At 60.5% G+C, this 19,943-nt stretch overlaps 4 protein-coding genes across 6 annotated transcripts; all 4 read left to right on the top strand.

The window, feature by feature from the left end:
• Positions 1 to 227: 227 nt before the first annotated feature.
• Positions 228 to 4,197, top strand: NUDT22 (nudix hydrolase 22; the record flags this gene model as incomplete). The annotated part of the gene is made up of 6 exons (XM_080701272.1): positions 228 to 269; positions 590 to 1,084; positions 1,548 to 1,646; positions 3,502 to 3,599; positions 3,723 to 3,816; positions 4,096 to 4,197. Exons 2-6 carry the CDS (start codon positions 605 to 607, stop codon positions 4,195 to 4,197), a joined length of 873 nt encoding a protein of 290 aa, XP_080557398.1. The 5' UTR covers positions 228 to 269; positions 590 to 604.
• Positions 4,198 to 4,975: 778 nt separating this feature from the next.
• DNAJC4 (DnaJ heat shock protein family (Hsp40) member C4) lies at positions 4,976 to 10,634 on the top strand (the record flags this gene model as incomplete). Its single annotated transcript, XM_080692100.1, has 6 exons — positions 4,976 to 5,109; positions 6,498 to 6,591; positions 6,910 to 7,094; positions 7,180 to 7,344; positions 10,353 to 10,439; positions 10,523 to 10,634. The coding sequence occupies 6 exons, from the start codon at positions 4,976 to 4,978 to the stop codon at positions 10,632 to 10,634; spliced, it is 777 nt and encodes a 258-aa protein (XP_080548226.1).
• Positions 10,635 to 11,117: 483 nt separating this feature from the next.
• VEGFB (vascular endothelial growth factor B) lies at positions 11,118 to 14,651 on the top strand. Of its 2 annotated transcripts, XM_080698766.1 has the most exons (7): positions 11,118 to 11,188; positions 11,648 to 11,690; positions 12,204 to 12,400; positions 12,565 to 12,638; positions 12,812 to 12,847; positions 13,183 to 13,317; positions 14,517 to 14,651. In XM_080698766.1, the coding sequence occupies exons 1-7, from the start codon at positions 11,129 to 11,131 to the stop codon at positions 14,536 to 14,538; spliced, it is 567 nt and encodes a 188-aa protein (XP_080554892.1). In that variant the 5' UTR covers positions 11,118 to 11,128; the 3' UTR covers positions 14,539 to 14,651. The 2 variants fall into 2 exon arrangements, with proteins under 2 accessions (XP_080554892.1, XP_080554891.1); XM_080698765.1 differs by lacking the exon at positions 14,517 to 14,651 and having other exon boundaries at positions 13,082 to 13,310.
• Positions 14,652 to 17,362: 2,711 nt separating this feature from the next.
• FKBP2 (FKBP prolyl isomerase 2) lies at positions 17,363 to 19,809 on the top strand (the record flags this gene model as incomplete). 2 transcript variants are annotated; one of them, XM_080710590.1, is made up of 6 exons in its annotated part: positions 17,363 to 17,412; positions 18,662 to 18,830; positions 19,063 to 19,175; positions 19,281 to 19,327; positions 19,634 to 19,669; positions 19,748 to 19,809. In XM_080710590.1, the coding sequence occupies 5 exons, from the start codon at positions 18,666 to 18,668 to the stop codon at positions 19,807 to 19,809; spliced, it is 423 nt and encodes a 140-aa protein (XP_080566716.1). The 2 variants fall into 2 exon arrangements, with proteins under 2 accessions (XP_080566716.1, XP_080566715.1); XM_080710589.1 differs by lacking the exon at positions 17,363 to 17,412 and adding an exon at positions 17,945 to 18,027.
• Positions 19,810 to 19,943: the final 134 nt, after the last annotated feature.

The following is a 19,943-nucleotide window of genomic DNA, read 5'->3' on the forward strand; positions in this document are numbered from 1 at the left end:
AGATCTACAGCTCAGGAAACTCGCTTTCCACCCTCAGACCCCCGGTGCAGGTAGGGAGAGTAAGGCCCGGCCGGTGAGACCGCCCCAAGGTCACGCTGGCAGCCGGGCCGGGGGAGCCGAGGCCCTGGCTGGGGATGGCAGCGCGGTCCGGGCGGCCTGGGAGGCGGGACCCGCCGGGGCTGACCCTCCCCGCCAATGAGAAGCCGCGCAGAAGGGGGCAGGCACTTCCGCTCCGGAAAGGGGCGGAGCCTGCGGCCCCAGCCGGCCGGGTGAGTTCGAGTGCGGGCTGAGGCTGGAGCTTTCGAGCCCGGGCGGGTGTAGGCACGTCTAGGGTTGGAGGCAGCACCGCTGGGTTTGAGGGACGTGAGCATTTGGGGGACGCAGGACCACTGGGTGGCAGGGATGCCCAGGAGTCCCGGGCACCCAGCCGGGCTCAGGGATCTCGCGGGGATGACGCGTCACCAACGCCCGAGGAGTGGTCAGGGAAGTTCAGAAGGGCTGGGGCTGGCTACCGAGGGGCCAGCTGCCAAGCCCAGGGGTGGCTGCGCGCCCCCCAGGGTGACAGGGCTGGCTGTGTCCTCCCCAGAGCTGCCCGGTCCAGACCATGGACCCTGAGGTGTCCCTGCTGCTGCAGTGCCCTCCAGGGGGGCTGCCCCAGGAACAGGTAGAGGTGGAGCTGAGCCCAGCCCATGACCGGCGCCCACTGCCAGGAGGGGACAAGCCCATCACTGCCACCTGGGAGACCCGGCTACAGTCGCAACCCTGGCTCTTCGATGCCCCCAAGTTCCGCCTGCACTCAGCCACACTGGCACCGGTCGACTCCCGGGGCCCACAGCTGCTCCTGCGCCTGGGCCTTACTTCCTACCGAGACTTCCTGGGCACCAATTGGTCCAGCTCGGCCTCCTGGCTGCAAGAGCAGGGAGCCGCCAACTGGGGTGACCGGCAGGCCTACCTGGCAGACCCGCTGGGCGTGGGTGCTGCACTTGTCACAGCCGATGACTTCCTGGTCTTCCTGCGTCGTTCTTGGCAGGTGGCTGAGGCCCCTGGGCTGGTGGATGTGCCCGGTGGGCACCCTGAGCCTCAGGTGAGATGCCAGGTTGGGCACAAAGACACAGAGTCCCAGACAGCTCAGGGGAACGGGGCCTTTAAGACACCTAAGCTCTGTTTTCCTTAAAGGGAAAACTGGCTTGGGGTTTAACCGAGTGCCCACCAGCCCTGCGGTCCCCCCTGCTGCAGGTGAGGCGCGTTACCCGCTGTTAAGTGGGGACAAGCCCTCAGTGTCACCCAGGAGACCCGACTACGGTCCCAACTTGCAGCGGACCTGGGAAGCTCGGGAATGGGGGAGAGGAGTAGGCAGAGGAAGAAGATGCTTAGCGCAGCCCAAGCCCCTGCGTGACCCATAGTAGGACCGCTGGCTGCCCATCTGGAAGAGGAGGGCCTGTGTTAGGGGATCAGCAGAACTCATACTGCCCCCCCCCCAGGCTCCCAGGGCCACCAAGGGTGGGGACAGGGTGGGAAGAGCAGAAGCTGAGCCCGACCTCTTACAGGCCCTGTGCCCTGGAACCCACCCCCAGCACGAGGGCCTCCCCGGGGCGCTGGTGGTGCGCGAGCTCTTCTCCAGCGTCCAGCAGGAGATCTGCGATGAGGTGAGTGGGGGGGGGCGGCAGACAGCGACGGGCATGCCAGAGGGGCTGAAACTCGCTGGAATTCCTTAGGTCTGGCTGGTCTGGAGGGAAGAGCTTGGCTTTGTGGCTGGGGGTACTCACAATGGAATTCTAGTCCTCGGTTTGGGAAGCTCGGAAACAATGACATATGTTTTGCCTATTCCCAAATTAATTAACTAATTTAGCCGGGCGAGGTGGCGCACGCTTGTCATCCCCGAGCTTGGGAGGCGGAGACAGGAGGATCGAGCAGGTTCGAAGCCAGCCGCTCTGGCTTAAGAGACCCTATTTCCAAATAAAATAAAAGTATAAAAATAGGTCTGGGAGTGTAGCCTGGAGGTAGAAGGGTTTCCAGGAACCCTTCTACCAGGCGGACGTAGAGTGAGCCGGGCGGTGGCCCACGCTTGTAATCCCCGCTCTTGGGAGGCAGAGACAGGAGGATCATGCAGGTTCAAAGCCGGCAGCACTGGCTTAAGAGACCCTGTTTCCCAATTTAAAAAAGTATAAAAATAGCCGGGCGTGGTGGCGCACGCTTGTAATCCCCACGCTTGGGAGACTGAGACAGGAGGATCGCACAGGTTCAAAGCCAGCCTCAGCTACTTAGTGAGGCTCTCAGCAACTTAGTGAGACCCTGTTTCCAAATAAAATAGAAAAAAGGTCTGGGAGTAGAGCCCAGAGGTAGAAAGCCTCTGGGTTCCACCCCCAGTACCACCAAAAAAAAAAAAAAAAAGTATAAAAATAGGTCTGGGAGTATAGCCTGGAGGTAGAAGGATTTCCAGGAACCCCAGTGAGCCGGGCTCAGGCTTGTAATCCCCATGCTTGGGAGGCTGAGATAGGAGGATTGCACAGGTACGAAGCCAGCCTCAGCTACTTAGTGAGGCTCTCAGCAACCTAGTGAGACCCTGTTTCCAAATAAAAATATATACTCTGCAACTCAGTGAGGCCTGGTTTCAAAATAAAGAATACAAAATAGGGCAGGGGGTGTAGCTCAGAGGTCGAATGCCCCTGGGTTCCATCCCCACACCCGCAAATAAAATAAAAATAAAAATAAAATATATATATATATATATATAAAAGGTCTGGGAGTCTAGCCCAGAGGTAGAAAGCCTCTGGGTTCCACCCCCAGTACCACCAAAAAAAAAAAAAAAAAAAAAAAGAACCCTAGTACCACAAAAAAAAATTAACTAATTTATTTATTTATTTATTTTTGTTTGCGGTACTAGGGATGGAACCCAGGGGCATTCTACCTCCCAGCCACACCCCCAGTCCTGTTTTATTTTTTATTTTGAGACAGGCTCTCATTGAATTGCAAAGGGCCTCTCTAAGTAGCTGAGACTGGCCACAAACTATGATCCTCCTGTCTCAGCAAATGCTGGGATTACAAGCCTACGCCGCCGCGCCCGGCTTATTTTTTATGTGGTGCTGGGGATGGAACCCAAGGACATTCTACCTCTGAGCTACACCCCCGGCCTGATTTTTTATTCTTTACTTTGAAACAGGGTCTCTCTAAGTTGCGGAGGGCCTCACTAGTAGCTGAGGCTGGCTGAGAACCCCAATCCTCATGTCTCAGCCTCCCAAGTACTGGAATTACAAGCGTGCGCCACCACGCCCAGCTCCCAAATGTATTGACAGAGGAGGAAGTGGGAGTCGCAGGTACCAAATCGAGTTCCCTTAAGTGAAGAGATTTCCCTGGGCAATTTATTCAGTCCCTCCGCTCTTGCTTTTCCCATGTGTAAAAAGAGCGTATGCAAGATTCCCTATTCCGAGGTTAATAGGCTGTTCTCTGCTGAGGGGGCAGGGATGCGGGCCGAGCACTGACAGGGGGGACTCCGCCACCCAGGTGAATTTGCCGCCGGTCACCCTGAGCCAGCCCCTGCTGCTGGGCATCGCCCGCAACGAGACCAGTGCCGGCCGTGCCAGTGCTGAATTCCACGTCCAGTGAGTGGGCTCCGGGACACAGGGCCCTGGGTGAGGGTGGGGGAGCGGCGGGGCTGAGGCAGCTGGGGTTCCACAGGGGTCCTGGACTGAGCACCCACAAGCCCCCCTCCTGCCGCTGTGTAGGTGCAGCCTGACTTCTGAGGAGGTGAGGAGCTACTACCTGAGCGGGGGGCCTGAGGCCCACGAGTCCACGGGAATCATCTTCGTGGAGACACAGGTGCGGCACGACAGTGCATCCTGCTTGGGCTCAGGCTGCACAGACCTGGTGATGCGTGTCTCGTGGGGAGGGGATGGCTGGTGGGCAGGGGCCTCCCAGGTCTCAAAGTTCCCTCCAGAGCCACGGGGTTGGCCCTCAGCCCAAGGGAGACACCCAAGACCTGTTCTGCTCCCTTGCCACGCCCCTGGGGACAGCGCTGCAGAGGGCTCTGAGGCTCAGGGATCCTGGACACAGCCGCAGCAGGGGCGAGGGCTGGATGCGGGCTCTGTCTTTCCACAGAGAGTGCAGAGATTGCAGGAGACGGAGATGTGGGCTGAGCTCTGCCCTTCTGCCAAAGGCGCCATCCTCCTCTACAACCGGGTCCAGGGGAGTCCCGCCTGACGCACTGGAGCTTCGCGCGGCCTCATCACAACTCTGAAAACAATAAAGGGCTTTTTTCTTAGATTCCATTGATATTTGCTGTTTCCATGAGAGAAAGGAGGCTGGGAGATCCCTGGGTGGGAGACAGAACACGTGACATAAAAGGAGGGGGGGGGAAACCCCAAAGCACAAGGGTCCAGCCTCAGTTTCCCTTCCCCAAGGCCAGGCTGAGGGCCCCGCCTCCCGTGCCAGGCTCTATGGAAGCGGCTCTGCTAGACGCGCCTCGCTGCTGGACAGAGCAGCGGACACCTCCACAGGCTGAAGCCTCGCCGAGGCGCAGGCTCGGCCCCAGCTCCCCGGCGGGCCTCCGCACGTCTGAGTCTCAGCATCTCAGCCCCAGGTCGGAAGCCTAAGGAGCATGGGGCCCGCCCCCTCCACAGCCCGCTTCCGGTCTGGTGGGCGTGGCCTCTGAATCTGGGCCAATGAGGGGGCGGGGCGGGGCCTCGCCGGGCAGGAAATGGCGGCGGCCGCGGAGTCGTGAGCGGGGCGGGGCGGGGCTTGGCTGTGGCTCCTCCTCCAGCCGCTCGCGATCGATCGGGGTGGGCTGGGGGTCTCGGTGTCCTGGGCAGGGGGTCCAGACTCCATTTTTGGGAAGGACCCGGCAGCCCGGGTCCGAGGCGGTGCTGGGCGCTGACCCGAGCAGGACGGCCACCCCGGGCCCGCGGCAGGAAACCCCGGCCAGGCCCTTTCCCTGTGCCCGGGACCCGGGAGCGCCGGGGGTCTGGCCGAGTTGGTCCCAATGCACCCCTACTGGTGGCCTCCTCTCCGCAGCTGCCCGCCCGCCGCCATGCCACCCCTCTTGCCCCTGCGCCTCTGCCGCCTGTGGCCCCGCAGCCCTCCCACCCGGCTCCTCGCGGCCGCCCCTGGGCAGCGGTGAGTTGGGGACGGCCCCGTTGTCCAGTGGGTTTCCGTCGGGCGCCTGCCCAGCTCAGGACTTTCCCTATGGCTGAGACAGCTGCGGTTTGTCTGCTGTGTGAGGTGCCTCACGGGCTGTCGCGGATCACCCTCACCTTCTCCAACCCTCACCTCCAACCCTCGCCTCTGCGAGGACACGGAGGACCCGAGATCAGGAGCTGACCCCAAGGTCATACAGCCAGCGAAGAGACATTTCAGGAACCTGAGCCCAACTCAAACCCCAGGTTCTCTCTAGAGTTTTGTTTTGTTTTGTTTTTTTTCAGTACTGGAGATTGAACCCGGGGCATTCTACCTCCAAGCTTCACCCCCAGTCCTTTTTGAAATTTTATTTTGAGACGGTCTAAGTTGCAGAGGGCATCACTAAGTAGGCTGGCCAAGAACGCGCCATCCTCCTGTCCCAGCCTCCCAAGCTCGGGGATTACAAGTGTGTAACCCTCTAATGGTTGTCAGACATCACCCGCATAGCCACAGGAAGTGAGGTTAGGCGCAAAGATTCAGATTCCTGGGCCCTGCTCTGGAGACTGATCTGGAGGAATGAGGTGGGGGGGCTCCAGAAGCTGCTTTTTATTATTGTGTTTTGAGATGGGGTCTCTCCATGTTGCCCAGGCTGGCCTTGAATCCCTGGATTCAAGTGATCTCCAGCTTCTACCTACTTTTTTTTTTTTTTTTTTTTTTTTGCGGGTCTGGGACTGGAACCCAGGGGCATCTGACCTCCGAGCCACACCCCCTGCCCTATTTTTATTCTTTATTTTGGAACAGGGTCTCACTGCATTGCAAAGGGTCCTCACTAAGCAGCCAAGGCTGGCCAGGAACCACGATACTCATGTCTAAGCCTCCCAAAGGCTGGGATTACAAGTGTGCTGCCATCACACCTGTCTTGAAATCTGCTGGTTGTGTGTGTGTGTGTGTGTGTGTGTGTGTGTGTGTGTGTGTGGTACTGGGGTGAAGCCCAGAGGGTTTTCTACCTCCGAGCTATACTCCCAGACCTATTTTATACTTTATTTGGAAACAGGGTCTCACTAAGTTGCTGAGAGCCTCACTAAGTAGCCGAGGCTGGCTTTGAACCTGCGCGATCCTCCTGTCTCAGCCTCCCAAGCGCGGGGAGAAATCTGCTCTTTTAAACAGACTTTCCAAGGTGCTTGTGATACAAGAGTGAAGGGACCCTGCTTTGGGAAGCCCTGATCTGAACCATGGCTGACCCCAGAGGCGGGAGGTCTGGGAATGGATCCTAAGGCCCTCGGCTTTGTCCCGGTGTCTGAACTGAAGGGCGGGCTCAGGGAGGCTGGGAGGGCGGGGCTACCTCCAGGGTTTCCGCAGCCCCTGCGGGCGTGGGCCTCTCTCCACAGGTCTGGCCCCAGTAATTACTATGAACTGTTAGGCGTGCACCCCAGTGCCAGTGCTGAAGAGGTTAAACGAGCCTTTTTCACCAAGTCCAAAGAGGTACTAGTGCACCCAGACCCGAGGCCGAGCCCCGGGTCTCTGGGTGGGGCCGCGTTCCTCAGTCGGCCTTGGGGTGGGAGGTGGTAAAGGGTCTGCCCTGGTAGGCCGGAGCCAGGGATCCTGCCTGATGTGCCGGGCTTGGTTTTCTTGACCTGTCTGGGAGAGAGCAGGGGGCTGGCTGTTGCGGAGCCCCTGAGCGAGGGAATCGGGCTTCCCGCTCTGCCTTTCTAGAGGGGTGAGCCCGTGTGGGTGGACGTCATCAGGTGGGCCCGGGGAGGGCACTGGAAAGGGAGATAAGGGAGTTCTGCCCCACCCCAGCTGCACCCTGACCGAGACCCTGGGAACCCAGCCCTGCACAGCCGCTTCGTGGAGCTGAGCGAGGCCTACCGCGTGCTCAGCCGGGAGCAGAGCCGCCGCAGCTACGACCGCCAGCTCCGTTCAGCCGGCCCGCCAGAGTCTGCAGGGACCACGGCTGCTCCCAGGCCCGCAGGACACACGCACAGGTACCGGGCCCCGGCCCTGCCGGCCCTCACCCCCAGGTCTCCCCCGGAGCCTTATCTCTACACGGGTCCTTCCTCTGCCTCCCAGCAGCTCCTGGTCGCCCCCCAATGCACGGTACTGGGCCCAGTTTCGTCGTGTGAGGCCGCAGGGCCCCGAGTCGCGGCAGCAGCAGCACAAACACAACCAGCAGGTGCTGGGGTACTGCCTCCTGCTCATGCTGGCCGGCATGGGCCTGCATTATGTCGTCTTCAGGTGAAGCCCTGTCCTCCCCGGGACGCAGAGGGCGGGAGGGTGGGAGACGCCCGGAGCTCAGCAGACCGGCCACAGCGCCCAGGCCGTGCGCCTGCATCGCCCACGCTTGGAACCGCATGGCATCGGTCTTTGGAGCCTCCCTTAACTGCTAAAAGCAGCGCTGCATGAAGGGCTAACATTGCCATTTTGGGTTGTTACTGTTCGTGTGTGTGTGTGTGTGTGTGTGGTACTGGGGGTGGAACCCAGGGGCTTTCTACCTCCGGGCTCTACTCCCAGACCTATTTTATACTTTATTTGGAAACAGGGTCTCACTGAGTTGCTGAGAGCCTCACTAAGTAGCTGAGGCTGGCTTCGAACCTGTACGATCCTCCTGTCTCAGCCTCCCAAGTGCTGGGATTACAAGCGTGCGCCACCATGCTCAGCCAGCACCACTGCCGCCACCTCCTCCTCCTCCTCCTTTTTTTTTTTTCTTTTTTCTTCGTGGTATTGGGGATTAAACCCAGTGGCATCTACCTCTGAGCTACAACTCAGCCATTTAAATTTTGTTTTGTTTTGTTTTGAAACAGAATCTCAGGTTGCTGCAAGTCTCCCTAAATTGCTGAGGCTGGTCTCAAATGTGTAATTTGTGTGTGTGTGTGTGTGTGTGTGTGTGTGTGTGTGTGTGTGTGTTACTGAGGATTGAACTTGGGCATTCTATCTCTGAGCTATACACTCAGCCTAATTTATTATTATTATTATTATTATTATTATTATTATTATTGTGTGTGTGTGTATATGTGTGTGTGTGTGTGTGTGTGTGTGTGTGTGTGTGTGTGTTTTACTGGGCATGGAACCCCCCCAGGGGCATTCTACCTCCAAGCTATACCCCCAGCCCTACTTTTTTATTCTTTATTTTGAAACAGGGTCTCACTGAGTTGCAGAGGGCCTCACTAAGTACCTGAGGCTGCCCACAAACCTGGATCCTCCTTTTTCAGCCCCCCAAATGCTGGGATTACAAGTGTGCGCCACCACACGGGGGCTCCTGGTTTAATTATTATGACACAATGTCTCACTAAGTTGCAGAGGGCCTCATGAGGTCGCTGAGACTGGCCTGGAACCTGTGATCATCCTGTCTCAGCCTTCCAAATACTGGGATCACAAGCGTGTGCCACCAAGCCTAGCAAACCTGTAATTCTTTTTATCTCAGCCTCCCATAATCTAGGGGCATTGTACCTCTGAGCTACATCCCCAACCCTATTTTATTTTTTATTTAAAACAGGGGCCGGGTGTGGTGACACACACTTGTAATCAGTACTTGGGAGGCTAAACAGGAGGATCTGGGTTTGTGGCCACTTTCAGATATTTAGCAGGCCCTTTGCAACTTAGTGAGACTTTGTTTCAAAATAAGGAATAAGAGTGGGAGTGGTAGCCCATGCTTGTAATCCTAGCATTCTGGAGGCTGAGACAGGAGGATCAGGATCGCAGTTCACAAACAGCCTCCGCTACTTGGTGAGGCCCTCTGCAACTTAGTGAGACCCTGTTTCAAAATAAAGAATAAAAAATAGGGCAGGGGGTGCCGGGCGTGGTGGCGCACGCTTGGGAGGCGGAGACAGGAGGATCGCCAGGTTTGAAGCCAGTCGCGCTGGCTTAAAGAGACCCTGTTTCCAAATTTTTAAAAAAGTATAAAAATAGGTCTGGGAGCGTAGCCCGGAGGTAGAAGGGCTTCCAGGAACCCCACTACCACCAAAACAACAACAAAAAATAGGGCAGGGGGTGTAGCTTGGAGGTCGAATGCCCTTGGGTTCCATCCCCAGATCCCCCCCCCAAAATTTAAAATTTAAATTTAAATTAAACCGGGTGTGGTGGCACAAGTTTGTAATCCCTGCACTTGGGAGTCAGAGACCGGAGGATCGCGCAGGTTCAAAGTCAGCTGTGCTAGCTTAAGAGACCCTGTTTCCAAATAAAAAGTATAAAATAGGTCTGGGAGTGTAGCCCGGAGGTAGAAGGGCTTCCAGGAACCCCAGTACCACCAAAAAAAAAAAAGAAAAAAAAAAAGAAAAGAAAAAAATTGGGCTGGGGTTTCAGCTTGGAGGTAGAATGCCCCTGGGCTCCAGCCCCAGCACCACACATAAAAAAGAAAACTTGTGGAAACAGGGTCTGCTGCGTTGCTGAGGGAGGGCCTCACTAAGCTGCTGAGGCAGCTTTAAACCTGTGATCCTCCTGTCTCAGCCTCCCAAGTTCCCGGATTACAGGCGTGTGCCACCATGCCCAGCATGCCTGGCTAATTTTTCTTAATATGAGCGTAAATCTTTGGTGCTGGCTGCCAGGAGGGCCAGAGCCAACCACAGTCGTCTACAAGAAGCAATGCGTGGTAACAGCCTCACGGGCTGGCGACGGCCTGCACTTGGCAGTCTGTTCCCCTGGCAGTCTCTCGTGCCACCCCGTGGATTGTCTACAGCAGGGAAGCGGAAAGGGAGTGCCCGCTGCCAGCAGCTGCCTAGTTCGCTGATAAAGTTAGATAAACAGTTGGGCACAGTGGCCACGCCTGGAATCCTAGTATTTGGGAGCCTGAGACTGGAGGATTGCAGGTTCAAGGCCAGCTCAGCAACTCAGTGTGACCCTGTTTCAAAATAAAAGGGCTGGCAGTGCAGCTCAGCGTAGAATGCCTTCCACAGCCATACCACCCTGAACGCATCGCTCTCTGGTCTTGGAACCTGAGCAGGGCTGGGCCTGGTTACTACTAAGATGGGAGAGGAATGGGGAAGGGAAGAAAAGATACACGGCCTTTTCTAGCCTCCTGGGAAGAGCGCGGTGCTCAGAGCTGCTCCAGCACACACAAGGCGGAACGGCTGGGGACCATTGGCTGCAATGGCCAGGCCGGCTCCGCGTCCCTCTCCCCACCTAGCCCGCACAGGGGGAGGTCTCCACGGCTGGGAGGCTGTCAGGGGAAGCCTGGGGCAGGTCGGGGAGGCCAGGGCTGGAGTCCCCGCAGGGACAGGAGTGCCAACCTCAGCCGCAACCCCTTGCAGGAAGGTGGAGCAGATGCATCGCAGCTTCATGGACGAAAAGGACCGGATCATCACCGCCATCTACAACGACACGCGGTCCAGGGCCAGGTCTGTATCGCCCAGCGCGGCCCTGTCCCGGGGGGACCACCCTCCAGGACCCCTGAGGCCGACACCTGCGTGCTCTCCTCCAGGGCCAACAGAGCCAGGCTCCAGCAGGAGCGCCTGCAGAGGCAGCAGCAGCAGCCGCCGCCCTCCGAGCCTCCCCCAGGGTCCGAGGCGGCGCCCCGGGGCCCCGGCCCCTGAGGCCCGAGCGAGGCCTGCAGCCCCGACGTGTGCAATAAAGTGATTGTCAGAGACGCCTCCGCCCGCTCCTTCGGCCCGCGCCCCCGGCCCGCGTGCGGCCGCCCCGCCCCGCAATCGGCGCCGAGCCCGGCCCCTGGGCGGCGCGTCCCTTTCCCCTGCTCGGGCGGGCGGGTGCGAGGGGCGGGCCGCGGCGCCCGGGGGAGCGCGTGCCTGGGTCACATGAGCCGCCCGCCGGCCCCCCGCCGCCCCCGCCGTCCCCGCCGCCCGCCGCCGCCCGCCGCCCGCCCGCCCGGCTCCTCCGGCCGCCGCCGCGGCGCTGCGCTGCGCTGCCTGCGCCCAGGGCTCGGGAGGGGGCCGCGGAGGAGCCGCCCCCCGCGCCCGGCCCCCGCCCGCCGCGCCCGGGCCCGCGCCATGGGGCTCTGGCTGCCGCCGCCCCCCGCGCCGCCGGGCTAGGGCCATGCGGGCGCCCCCGGCACGCGGCCCCCGCGGGCACCATGCGCCCCCTGCTCCGCCGCCTGCTGCTCGCCGCGCTCCTGCAGCTGGCCCCCGCCCAGGTACGTGCCGCCCGCCCGCCGTGCCCTCTCAAGGTTGGCGGAAGTGGGGGGGCGCGGCGCCTCGGCCCGGAGGAGGGGACCCGTGCACGGGGCGACTCCAACTCCAGGGCGCGGGGCCGCCACTCGGCATCCGCGGCGAGGCCCCTCGGCGCAGGCCCGCTAGCCGGCCCCGGCCACTCCCCCGCCCCACCCCACCCCCCGGGCACGGCGGGGGGCGGAGCCCTCTGCGCCCACGGTGCCCGCCCGACCTGCAACCCCGAGCGAGGCTGGGAGAGTGAGCCACCTGCAGGGCCACCTGGCGGGGCTCGGCCCAGGCAGGTCCCAGGTGGCCAGGAGAGGACAGGTACAGCTAGAGTGAGCCCCCAGGAACAGAGCAGTCTGGAAAGATCGGAGAGGAGGTGAGGCGGGGCCAGCCCCTGCCAAAGTGCGCCCGGGGTCCAGGACTCCTCTCTCCCACAGGCCCCGGTCTCCCAGCCTGAAGCCCCCGGCCACCAAAAGAAAGGTAAGAGCTCCATTAACTTTGCACCAGCCGGTACTCAGAGGGTTTCACAAGCTCTGATTCCCAGCCCTGGTGTCCATCATCTTTCTCCCGTGAGATTCAGACTGTTGTTCTGCTTGCTAGGCAGGGGAGGATACCGAGGGAGGAGGTCACTAGGTTCTTAAGAAGTAGGGGAGGGCTGGTGAAGAAGGTTAAGAGGGCAGAAAGGGAGCTGGGCGCGGTGGCGCACGCTTGTCATCCCAGCATGTGGGAGGCTGAGACAGGAGGATTGGGGTTCGCGGCCAGCCTCAGGTACGTAGTGAGGCCCTTTGCAACTCAGTGAGGCCCTGTTTCAAAATAAAGACTAAAAATTAGGGCTGGGGGTGTAGCTCAGAGGTAGAATGCCCCTGGGTTCCATCCTCAGTACCACCAAAATAAGGGCAGGGAGGGGTGCCACTGGAGGGCGGCTGCCTGGGGACTGGGGAGGAGGAGCGGCGGAGGAGCCCAGGGGGACTGACGCCTGCGGTTTACCTGCAGTGGTGTCATGGATAGACGTGTACGCCCGCGCCACCTGCCAGCCCCGTGAGGTGGTGGTGCCCCTGACCATGGAGCTCATGGGCACTGTGGCCAAACAACTGGTGCCCAGCTGTGTGACCCTGCAGCGCTGCGGTGGCTGCTGCCCCGACGACGGCCTGGAGTGCGTGCCCACCGGGCAACACCAAGTCCGAATGCAGGTACCAGGGCTGGTGGGGCCAGTGGGTGGGGCCCAGAGTCCGGGCCACGTGAGGGGGTCGGTGGCCAGCGCCCTGGCTGTTAACCTCTTCTTCAGCCCCCTCCTTTCTCTCGTTCCCCGTCTCCGCTTCCTCAGTGTCTCTCCCCATTCTTCCCCTGAGCACAGATCCTCATGATCCGGTACCCAAGCAGTCAGCTGGGGGAGATGTCCTTGGAGGAGCACAGCCAATGTGAATGCAGGTGCCCGCCAGGCCCGCCCTCCGAGCCCGCAGAGGCCAGGCGTGGGGGGTGTCGGGCGCCAGGTTTCTAAGAGTGGAGCCAGAGGTAGGCCTGGGAGCTGGGGCAAGCGAGAGGATGCTTGGGTTTCCTTATCCTCCTCCTCTTTGTCTCTGTCTGTCTCTCTTACTTTTCAGACCAAAAAAACAAGAGAGTGCTGTGAAGCCGGACAGGTGAGGCCCCTGGGCTCCTGCTGAGATGGGGTAGGAGCCCAGGTCCCACCCAGGACAATGTGTGGGTGGCCAGGGGGTGCATGGGAGTCAGGAAGGAGCGGCCCCTCCTCTTTCTCCTCCCGAATGCCTGCCCTTCCCTTCCCCCTGCCCCCCTAAGTCTGTGCACTGCACCCTGACCCCAGTTTCTGGGAAGACTCTTCCTTCCCACCCCAGACACGTTGCTTCTCCTCCTAGGGCTGCCACTCCCCACCACCGCCCCCAGCCCCGCTCTGTTCCGGGCTGGGACTCCGCCCCTGGAGCACCCTCCCCAGCTGACATCACTCATCCCACCCCAGCCCCAGGATCCTCTGCCCACGCTGCCCCCAGCGCCGCCAGCGCCCTGACCCCCGGACCTGCCGCTGCCGCTGCCGACAACGCAGCTTCCTCCGTTGCCAAGGGCGGGGCCTAGAGCTCAACCCGGACACCTGCAGGTGAGGAGTCAGGGGTGGCGCCCATTAGCTCATTTGGGAAGGCAGCAAGGCCCTGTGCTGGAGCCAGTCCAGGGAGAGCCTGCCAGAGGGCAGGGCCAGGCACGGGAGGCTGTTCAATAAAGATTTGCCGAGTGTCTGCTGGCACTGGGGTCAGCAGAAGCACAACACATGTTCGATTTCGGGACGCTGCGGGATGTGGTGGGGACCCCTGACGTCCCCTCTGAGCCGTCAGCCATCTCCTAGAGAAGGCGACATCTGCCTGGAAAGGAAATCTGGAGACAGTGTCCCAGTGCTCCGGGCCTTGCCAGATGCCCCTGTGATAGACACTGGCGCACCGTACGGGCTCCGAGAGTTCAGGGATGTGTTGGAGCCCTGGCCCATCTTTGTCTGCGCGGTGAAGAATAAGTCCTCGGTGAGCCATGGGGTGACGTCACGTGGTAGGCCAGGGCTTCCCTGCAGCGTCAAGGAGAATGGGTTCACAGAAGGTAACAAAAGTATGTCAAGATGACCTGGGACCAGCTGGGCATGTTGGCGCACGCTTGTAATCCCAGCGTTCTGGAGGCCGAGACCAGAGGATCATGGTTCATGGACAGCCTCAGCTACTTAGCAAGGCCCTTCGCAACTCAGTGAGACACTGTATCAAAAAATAAAGACTAAAAAATAGGTCTGGGAGTGTAGCTTAGAGATAGAATACCCCTGGGTTCCATCCCCGGTACCACAAAAAAAAAGAAAAAAGAAGAAGATGACCTGTGATGGCCAGGTGTGGTGGTGCACACTTTTAATCCTAGTACTTGGGAGGCTGAGACAGGAGGATTGCAAGTTTGCAGCCAGCCTCAGCTACTTAGGCCTTCCGCAACTGAGTGAGACCTCGTTTCAAAATAAAGAATAAAAAAAAAAAAAAAAAATCAGGCTGTGGGTGTACCTCCAAGGTAGAATGATCTGGGAAACCAGGTGTTGTGGCGTTGTGGCGTATACTTGTAGTCCTAGTACTTGAGAGGCAGAGGCAGGAGGATTGCAGGTTTGAAACCAGCATTAGCAACTTAGTGAGACCCTGTTTCAAAATACAAAGGGCTAGGGATATCTTGGAGTAGAATGCTCCTGAGTTCAATACACACACACACACACACACACACACACACACACACACACACGTGGGGTTAAGCTCTGGCCAGCTCCAACAGCCTTTCCTCCCTCCTCAGGTGCCGGAAGCTGCGAAGGTGACACATTGCTTCACAGATTCAGTGGCCACTTGCCTCAGGCCACACCCCAGTGGCAGAAGAGAGGGGCGCCTGGGAAGCAGAGCTCAGCCCAAGAGCTCGGCTGGGCAGAAGCCGCTCCCGGACCTGGGCTTCTAGAGGGCTCTCCTGGAGAGCCATCTCACAGTTGAGGAGTCTTGGCAGCACAAGAGGGGTCACGTCCCATCTTTGGGGGGGAAACGGGGCGCTGTCTCTGTTCTTAACCGTCCTGTACAACTGGCGCCAGCTCCCCGTCAACAAGAAGCCCCCAACCTCTGCAAATAACGGGATTTGGGCTTTGGTATGAAAACTGTGACCCCCGCCCCCACCCCTGATAAAAGAGATGGAAGGAGCTGTCCCCGCCTGTTTGACTGCTTGTTGCTGGCGGCTGGCAGGGCGGGCAGCAGTGTCTCCCTCCGTCACTGCGCAGAGGGAGGAAGTGGAGCCCAGGGCCCCGCTGAGCAGCCCAGGCGAGCGGGCATCGAGGATTCGGCACGGCTGTGTCGTGACCGCTGGGTACAGGAGTCCCTGCCCTTGCTGGTCACAGGGTCCTGCCGTCAACTTGAGGTGGGACCCAGGTCAACTCAGTGACCTTGGTTCTCAGTGCTCCTGTCATTGAGCCTCAGTTTCCCCATGTGAACGTGGAGAGGACAGAGGATTGCTGTGGTCTGGAGCCCTGGATTACAGACAAGCATCTCCTCTCAGAAAAGCACACCCGCTTCCCTCTGCTGGGAGGACTTGCAGTCTTTGCTGCTTTTTGCTGGCCCTAGCTGGGCTCTAAAGCCGCACACCTCTCCTGCCCCTGCCTCACTCCTGTCTCCATGAAGAGATCCTGAGGGTCCGTGGCCAGTGGGCTTGGCTGGGGAGAGGAACCCCTCTCACCGCAGCCCGCACTGGCGCCTGCACCCTCGCCGACCTGCTACTTGAGACTTTGACTTGTCCGACCCAACCTCAGGACCCACGCTTCCTGTGGCCTCCAGTGGCCAGGGCTGAGTGGCGAGAGTGGGCCAAAGGCCAGCCGTTGGACGCCTTTGATTTGCCCTGCTGACATACATCCAGAGACAGAGTTAACTCAAAGCCGCCACCCTTAACGCAGGCCTTCTCTGAAGTAAGGGACTGGAGGGTGTGGTTGTGGTCTCAGTAAACCCAAGGCTAGTGGGTGTTTTTTTTTTTGCGGGTCTGAGGATGGAACCCAGGGGCATTCGAGCTACATCCCCTGCTCTATTTTTTTATTCTTTATTTTGAAACCGGGTCTCACTGAGTTGCAAAGGGCCTAAGTAGCTGAGGTTGTCCACGAACCATGGTCCTCAGGTCTCAGCCTCCCGAATGCTGAGATTACAAGTGTGCGCCACCATGCCCGGCTAAGAGACAGTTTTATTGTGTGTGTGTGTGGTATTGGGGAGGTAACCCAGGGGTCTTTTGAGTCACACCCTCAGGCCTATTTTATTTTTTATTTGGAAACAGGGTCTCACTAAGTGGCTTAGAACCTATTGAATTGCTGAGGCTGGCTTTGAGCCTGTGATCTTTCTGTCTCAGCCTCCCAAATAAGGGGATTACAAGTATGCACAACCACGCCCAGCCAAAAGAAAATTTCTTTTTTTAGTTTATATTTTGCAGCACTGGGCGTGGAACCCAGGGGCATTCTATCTCCACCCCCAGCCCTATTTTTGATTATTTTGAAACAGGGTCTCACTGAGTTGCAGAGGGCCTAAGTAGCTGAGGCTGTCCGCAAACAGCGATCCTCCTGTCTCAGCCTCTCAAATGCTGGGATTACAAGCGTGCGCCACCACACCTGGCTCAAAAGACAATTTCTAACAGTGATCACTACCTGTAATTAAGTCCTTTATCCGGGTGTGGTGGTGCATACCTGTAATTCCAGTACTTGGAAGGCTGAGACTTGGGAGGATCGCAGGTTCGAGGACAGCCTCAGCACGTAGGCTCTCCTCAACTTAGCAAAACCCTGTTTCCAAGCAAAATTGGGCTCAAAGGTAGAATGCCTCTGGGTTCAAGTACCACACAAACCATCTCAGCTGTGACGTCAGTGGTCACATCGCCAGGCACGCGTCGTCTGGCTTTAATCCTCACTGCTGAGGCCGGTGTGACAGTTTTCTTCTTCAATTGGGAGGACAGGCTCAAGAAAAGCAAACTGGAGATTTAACCTGAAGCTAGCTGGGTTTGGACCCTCTCTCCCGCCGGTCCTTACTGCAGTTGACAGGCCCTACCGGGCACTGGTGGGTGCCGATGCCGGAAATGGCCGAGTGGTGGGGGAGCCGGCCCAGCCAGGCGGTCCACTCGTGCTGGGGGCTGTGTGCCGGGATGGAGGTGGGCCTGGACGCGGGGGAGGCCAGGCGCGGCCCAGCGCCGCGCACGTCTCAGTCCTACGAGGCCTTGGGGTGGGACTCGTCCAGCTGGTCAAGGTCACGCAGCCAATCAGCGGCAGCCTCGGAATTCAAACCCGCGCGTCACTCCGGTCCGGGTTCTTTACACAGCAAGTGAAGAAGTGTGGGTCGTGAAGAGGCCAGGGGCGAGCAGGGTTGTTGTGGGAGAAGCGGGGTGACATAAAATGGCGCCTCAAGACCCTCTCCGGGAGCCCACTCCCATCTGACCACAAAGTCACCTCGGCCGGAAGCGCCTCGGCTCTTTGGGAAGTCACTTTGACCCAGCCTGGCGGACCACGCGCCACCGGAAGTGACGCGGTCACGTGATAATGGGCGGGCCGGAGCCGCGCGAAGGGGCGTGGCTAGCGGGTTTTGCACGGTCCAATGAAGGAGGGCGGCGTGGCCCGGCCTGCAGCGACGCGGGCGCGCCTGCGCAGAGGCGGCGGCGAGACCGGGGTGGACTCCGGGGGCGCGGCGAGGAGGTGAGCGGGGGCCACAGCCCGGGCTGGGGGGAGCCGGGGTGCAGGAGGGCAGGCTGGATCGGGCCGTGCAGAGCGGGCCGGGGCTCCGCGTGTCAGCGAGGGATAGGTGACGGGGAGACTGGGGGCTGGGGTCGGAGCTGTCTGGAGATGCCGCAGGGGGAGGGTCCTCACGCCGCACGGGGCGGAGCCCTGGGGCTCGGGGCGGGACGTGGAGCCGAGACGGGTGGGCGCTCTGCGCGGGTGCCGGCGGAAGGCGGAGCTCGGCGGCTGGGGGCGGAGCGCGGGCGGCTGAAGGATGGAGCCTGGGTCTTGGAGGAGGAGCTGGAACAGGTGGAAGGCGGAGCCTCGAGGTTGGAAGCCGAGGGCAGCGGAGCCCAGGCGCCGGGGGCGGGCCTTCAGCCGGCGAGTGGCGTGGCTCCGCCCCAGGAGAAAGGGTCCGGCCTTGCCGGGGGCGGGGCTGCGGGGCCGGGGGCGGGGCTTCACCCTCCAGAGGGCGGGGCCAAGGAGCCGAGCGCAGGGCCAGCCCCGGGTCATGGCCCAGGGCGTCCACGCGGGGGCGGGCTCCGTGGGGGCCGGGCCTGGGGACGAGGTAGGCCGAGAACCCCCCCGGGAGAGGTGGTGTGGGTGGAGCGGGCTAGGCGGCCGGCTGACAACGGGCCAGTCTGGGTGCCCCGGAGACCCCCGAGGGCTCAGAGCTGGGGCGGTGCGCCTGGCGGAGGCGCGGGGCCGGGCTGGGGGGTGCCTCCGGAGGACCGGGGGTCCCCGGAGCCGCCCAGCGGGGATGTGTGGGTGCCTCGGGGCCGACCCCCTGCGGCGGCCGCAGAGGTGTGGGTGTGCTGGGCAGGAGGCAGCTGGGTGTGGCGTGAGTGGGGCCGCCCCGTCGGGGCCACCGCTGTGCAGACAGACAGGGTCTGGACTCTGCGTAAAGGGACGGGCGGGAACTGAAGAGCAGAATTGGGGACCAGGAGGGAGGGAAGGTCTGGGGTTGAACAAAGGGGAGGGGGCCTGGCTGCTGTGGCCCCCCCTGACTCCCTCCCCTCGCTGCTGGGGTCCTCAGTCAAGCCCCCTTCTCACTGGACTGGTAAGTGTGGCCATGGAGCCCAGGGGAGAGCCGGGGAAGAGGGGGGCGATCGGGGATAGGGGAGCCCCCTAGGGCCGGCAGGGTAGCCGGGGTGGAACCCTCTCCGCACCTGCTCATGCCCCATGCCCTCCCGCTCTCTTCCGGGTGGGTCGGGGTCTGTGCCCACAGAGACATGAGGCTGAGCTGGGTCCTGACGCTACTGTCCATCTGCCTGAGTGCCTTGGCCACGGTCACGGGGGCCGAGGGCAAACGGAAACTTCAGATAGGAGTCAAGAAGCGGGTGGATCACTGTCCCATCAAATCCCGCAAAGGAGATGTCTTACACATGCACTATACCGTGAGTGAGGGGCGGGGCTTCTGCTGTGGGCGGGGCTTCTAGGGACCACAGAGGACTGGTCGCCCCAAACAAGTGGGTGACCTTGGGAAATTCACCTCTCACCGTGGAAATCGTGCTTCTCCCTTGCCTTTTACTGCCCACTCCCCAGCAGGGCACCCTGTCCCCTTCAAGACTTGGCCACTGGTGCCGCCGGGGAGCCACGGGTCTCACCAGCTTGCTTGTGATTCCACAGGGGAAGCTGGAAGATGGGACGGAGTTTGACAGCAGCCTGCCCCAGAACCAGCCCTTTGTCTTCTCCCTTGGCACAGGCCAGGTCATCAAGGGCTGGGACCAGGGGCTGCTGGGGTGAGTGTGGGGCGAGCACGGGCACGGTCCAGGAGGCCAGCTGTGGGGGGGCAAGCCCCAGGCTCGGGGCTGGGTGCTCGCATGCTCAGCGGTGTCCCCCCGCAGGATGTGCGAGGGAGAGAAGCGGAAGCTGGTGATTCCCTCTGAGCTGGGTAAGAGGCCTACCCGCTGGTCTTGGGCGCTCGGGGTCTAGGTGGGGGAGGGTGCAGACAGCTTTGGGCTCAGTGATGCCCAGCCTCCTCACCCGGCTTCCAGGTCTGGCTTGTGTCCAGCAAGGACGGGGCAAGACCTGAGGCAGCCAGTTGTAGTGCCCACTCTGTCCACTAGCAGGCCTTTGGCATCTCCTCCCATCTCCTTTACACCTCCATTTCTGACCTTGCCACTATGGGGCACCCCTCTCTGCCTGAGCTGGACGGGAGCCTGGCCACAGTTCACTTTTCTTTGTGCATCTTTGACAGGGTACGGAGAACGGGGAGCTCCCCCAAAGATTCCAGGTAATAGGCCTTCTGAGCCCTCCCTCCCCACACCTTCTCCCTGGGCTAGGTCCAAGTGTGACTCACTTTCCCCTCCAGGTGGCGCTACCCTGGTGTTCGAGGTGGAGCTGCTGAAGATAGAGCGGCGCTCAGAGCTCTAGCCGCTGCCGAGGGGAATGGGGGGCACCAGGGACCAGACTGTTTAAAAAACAAAATCGCATAAAAGCCCGAGGAGCACACCTGTGTTTCTTTGTGGGCCCTGAGAGACTTCAAGACCATGCGTAGCGTCGGGGGT

The sequence above is a fragment of the Muscardinus avellanarius genome (assembly GCF_963383645.1).
Source record: "Muscardinus avellanarius genome assembly, chromosome: 1".
In the NCBI taxonomy this organism is placed as follows: Eukaryota; Metazoa; Chordata; class Mammalia; order Rodentia; family Gliridae; genus Muscardinus; species Muscardinus avellanarius.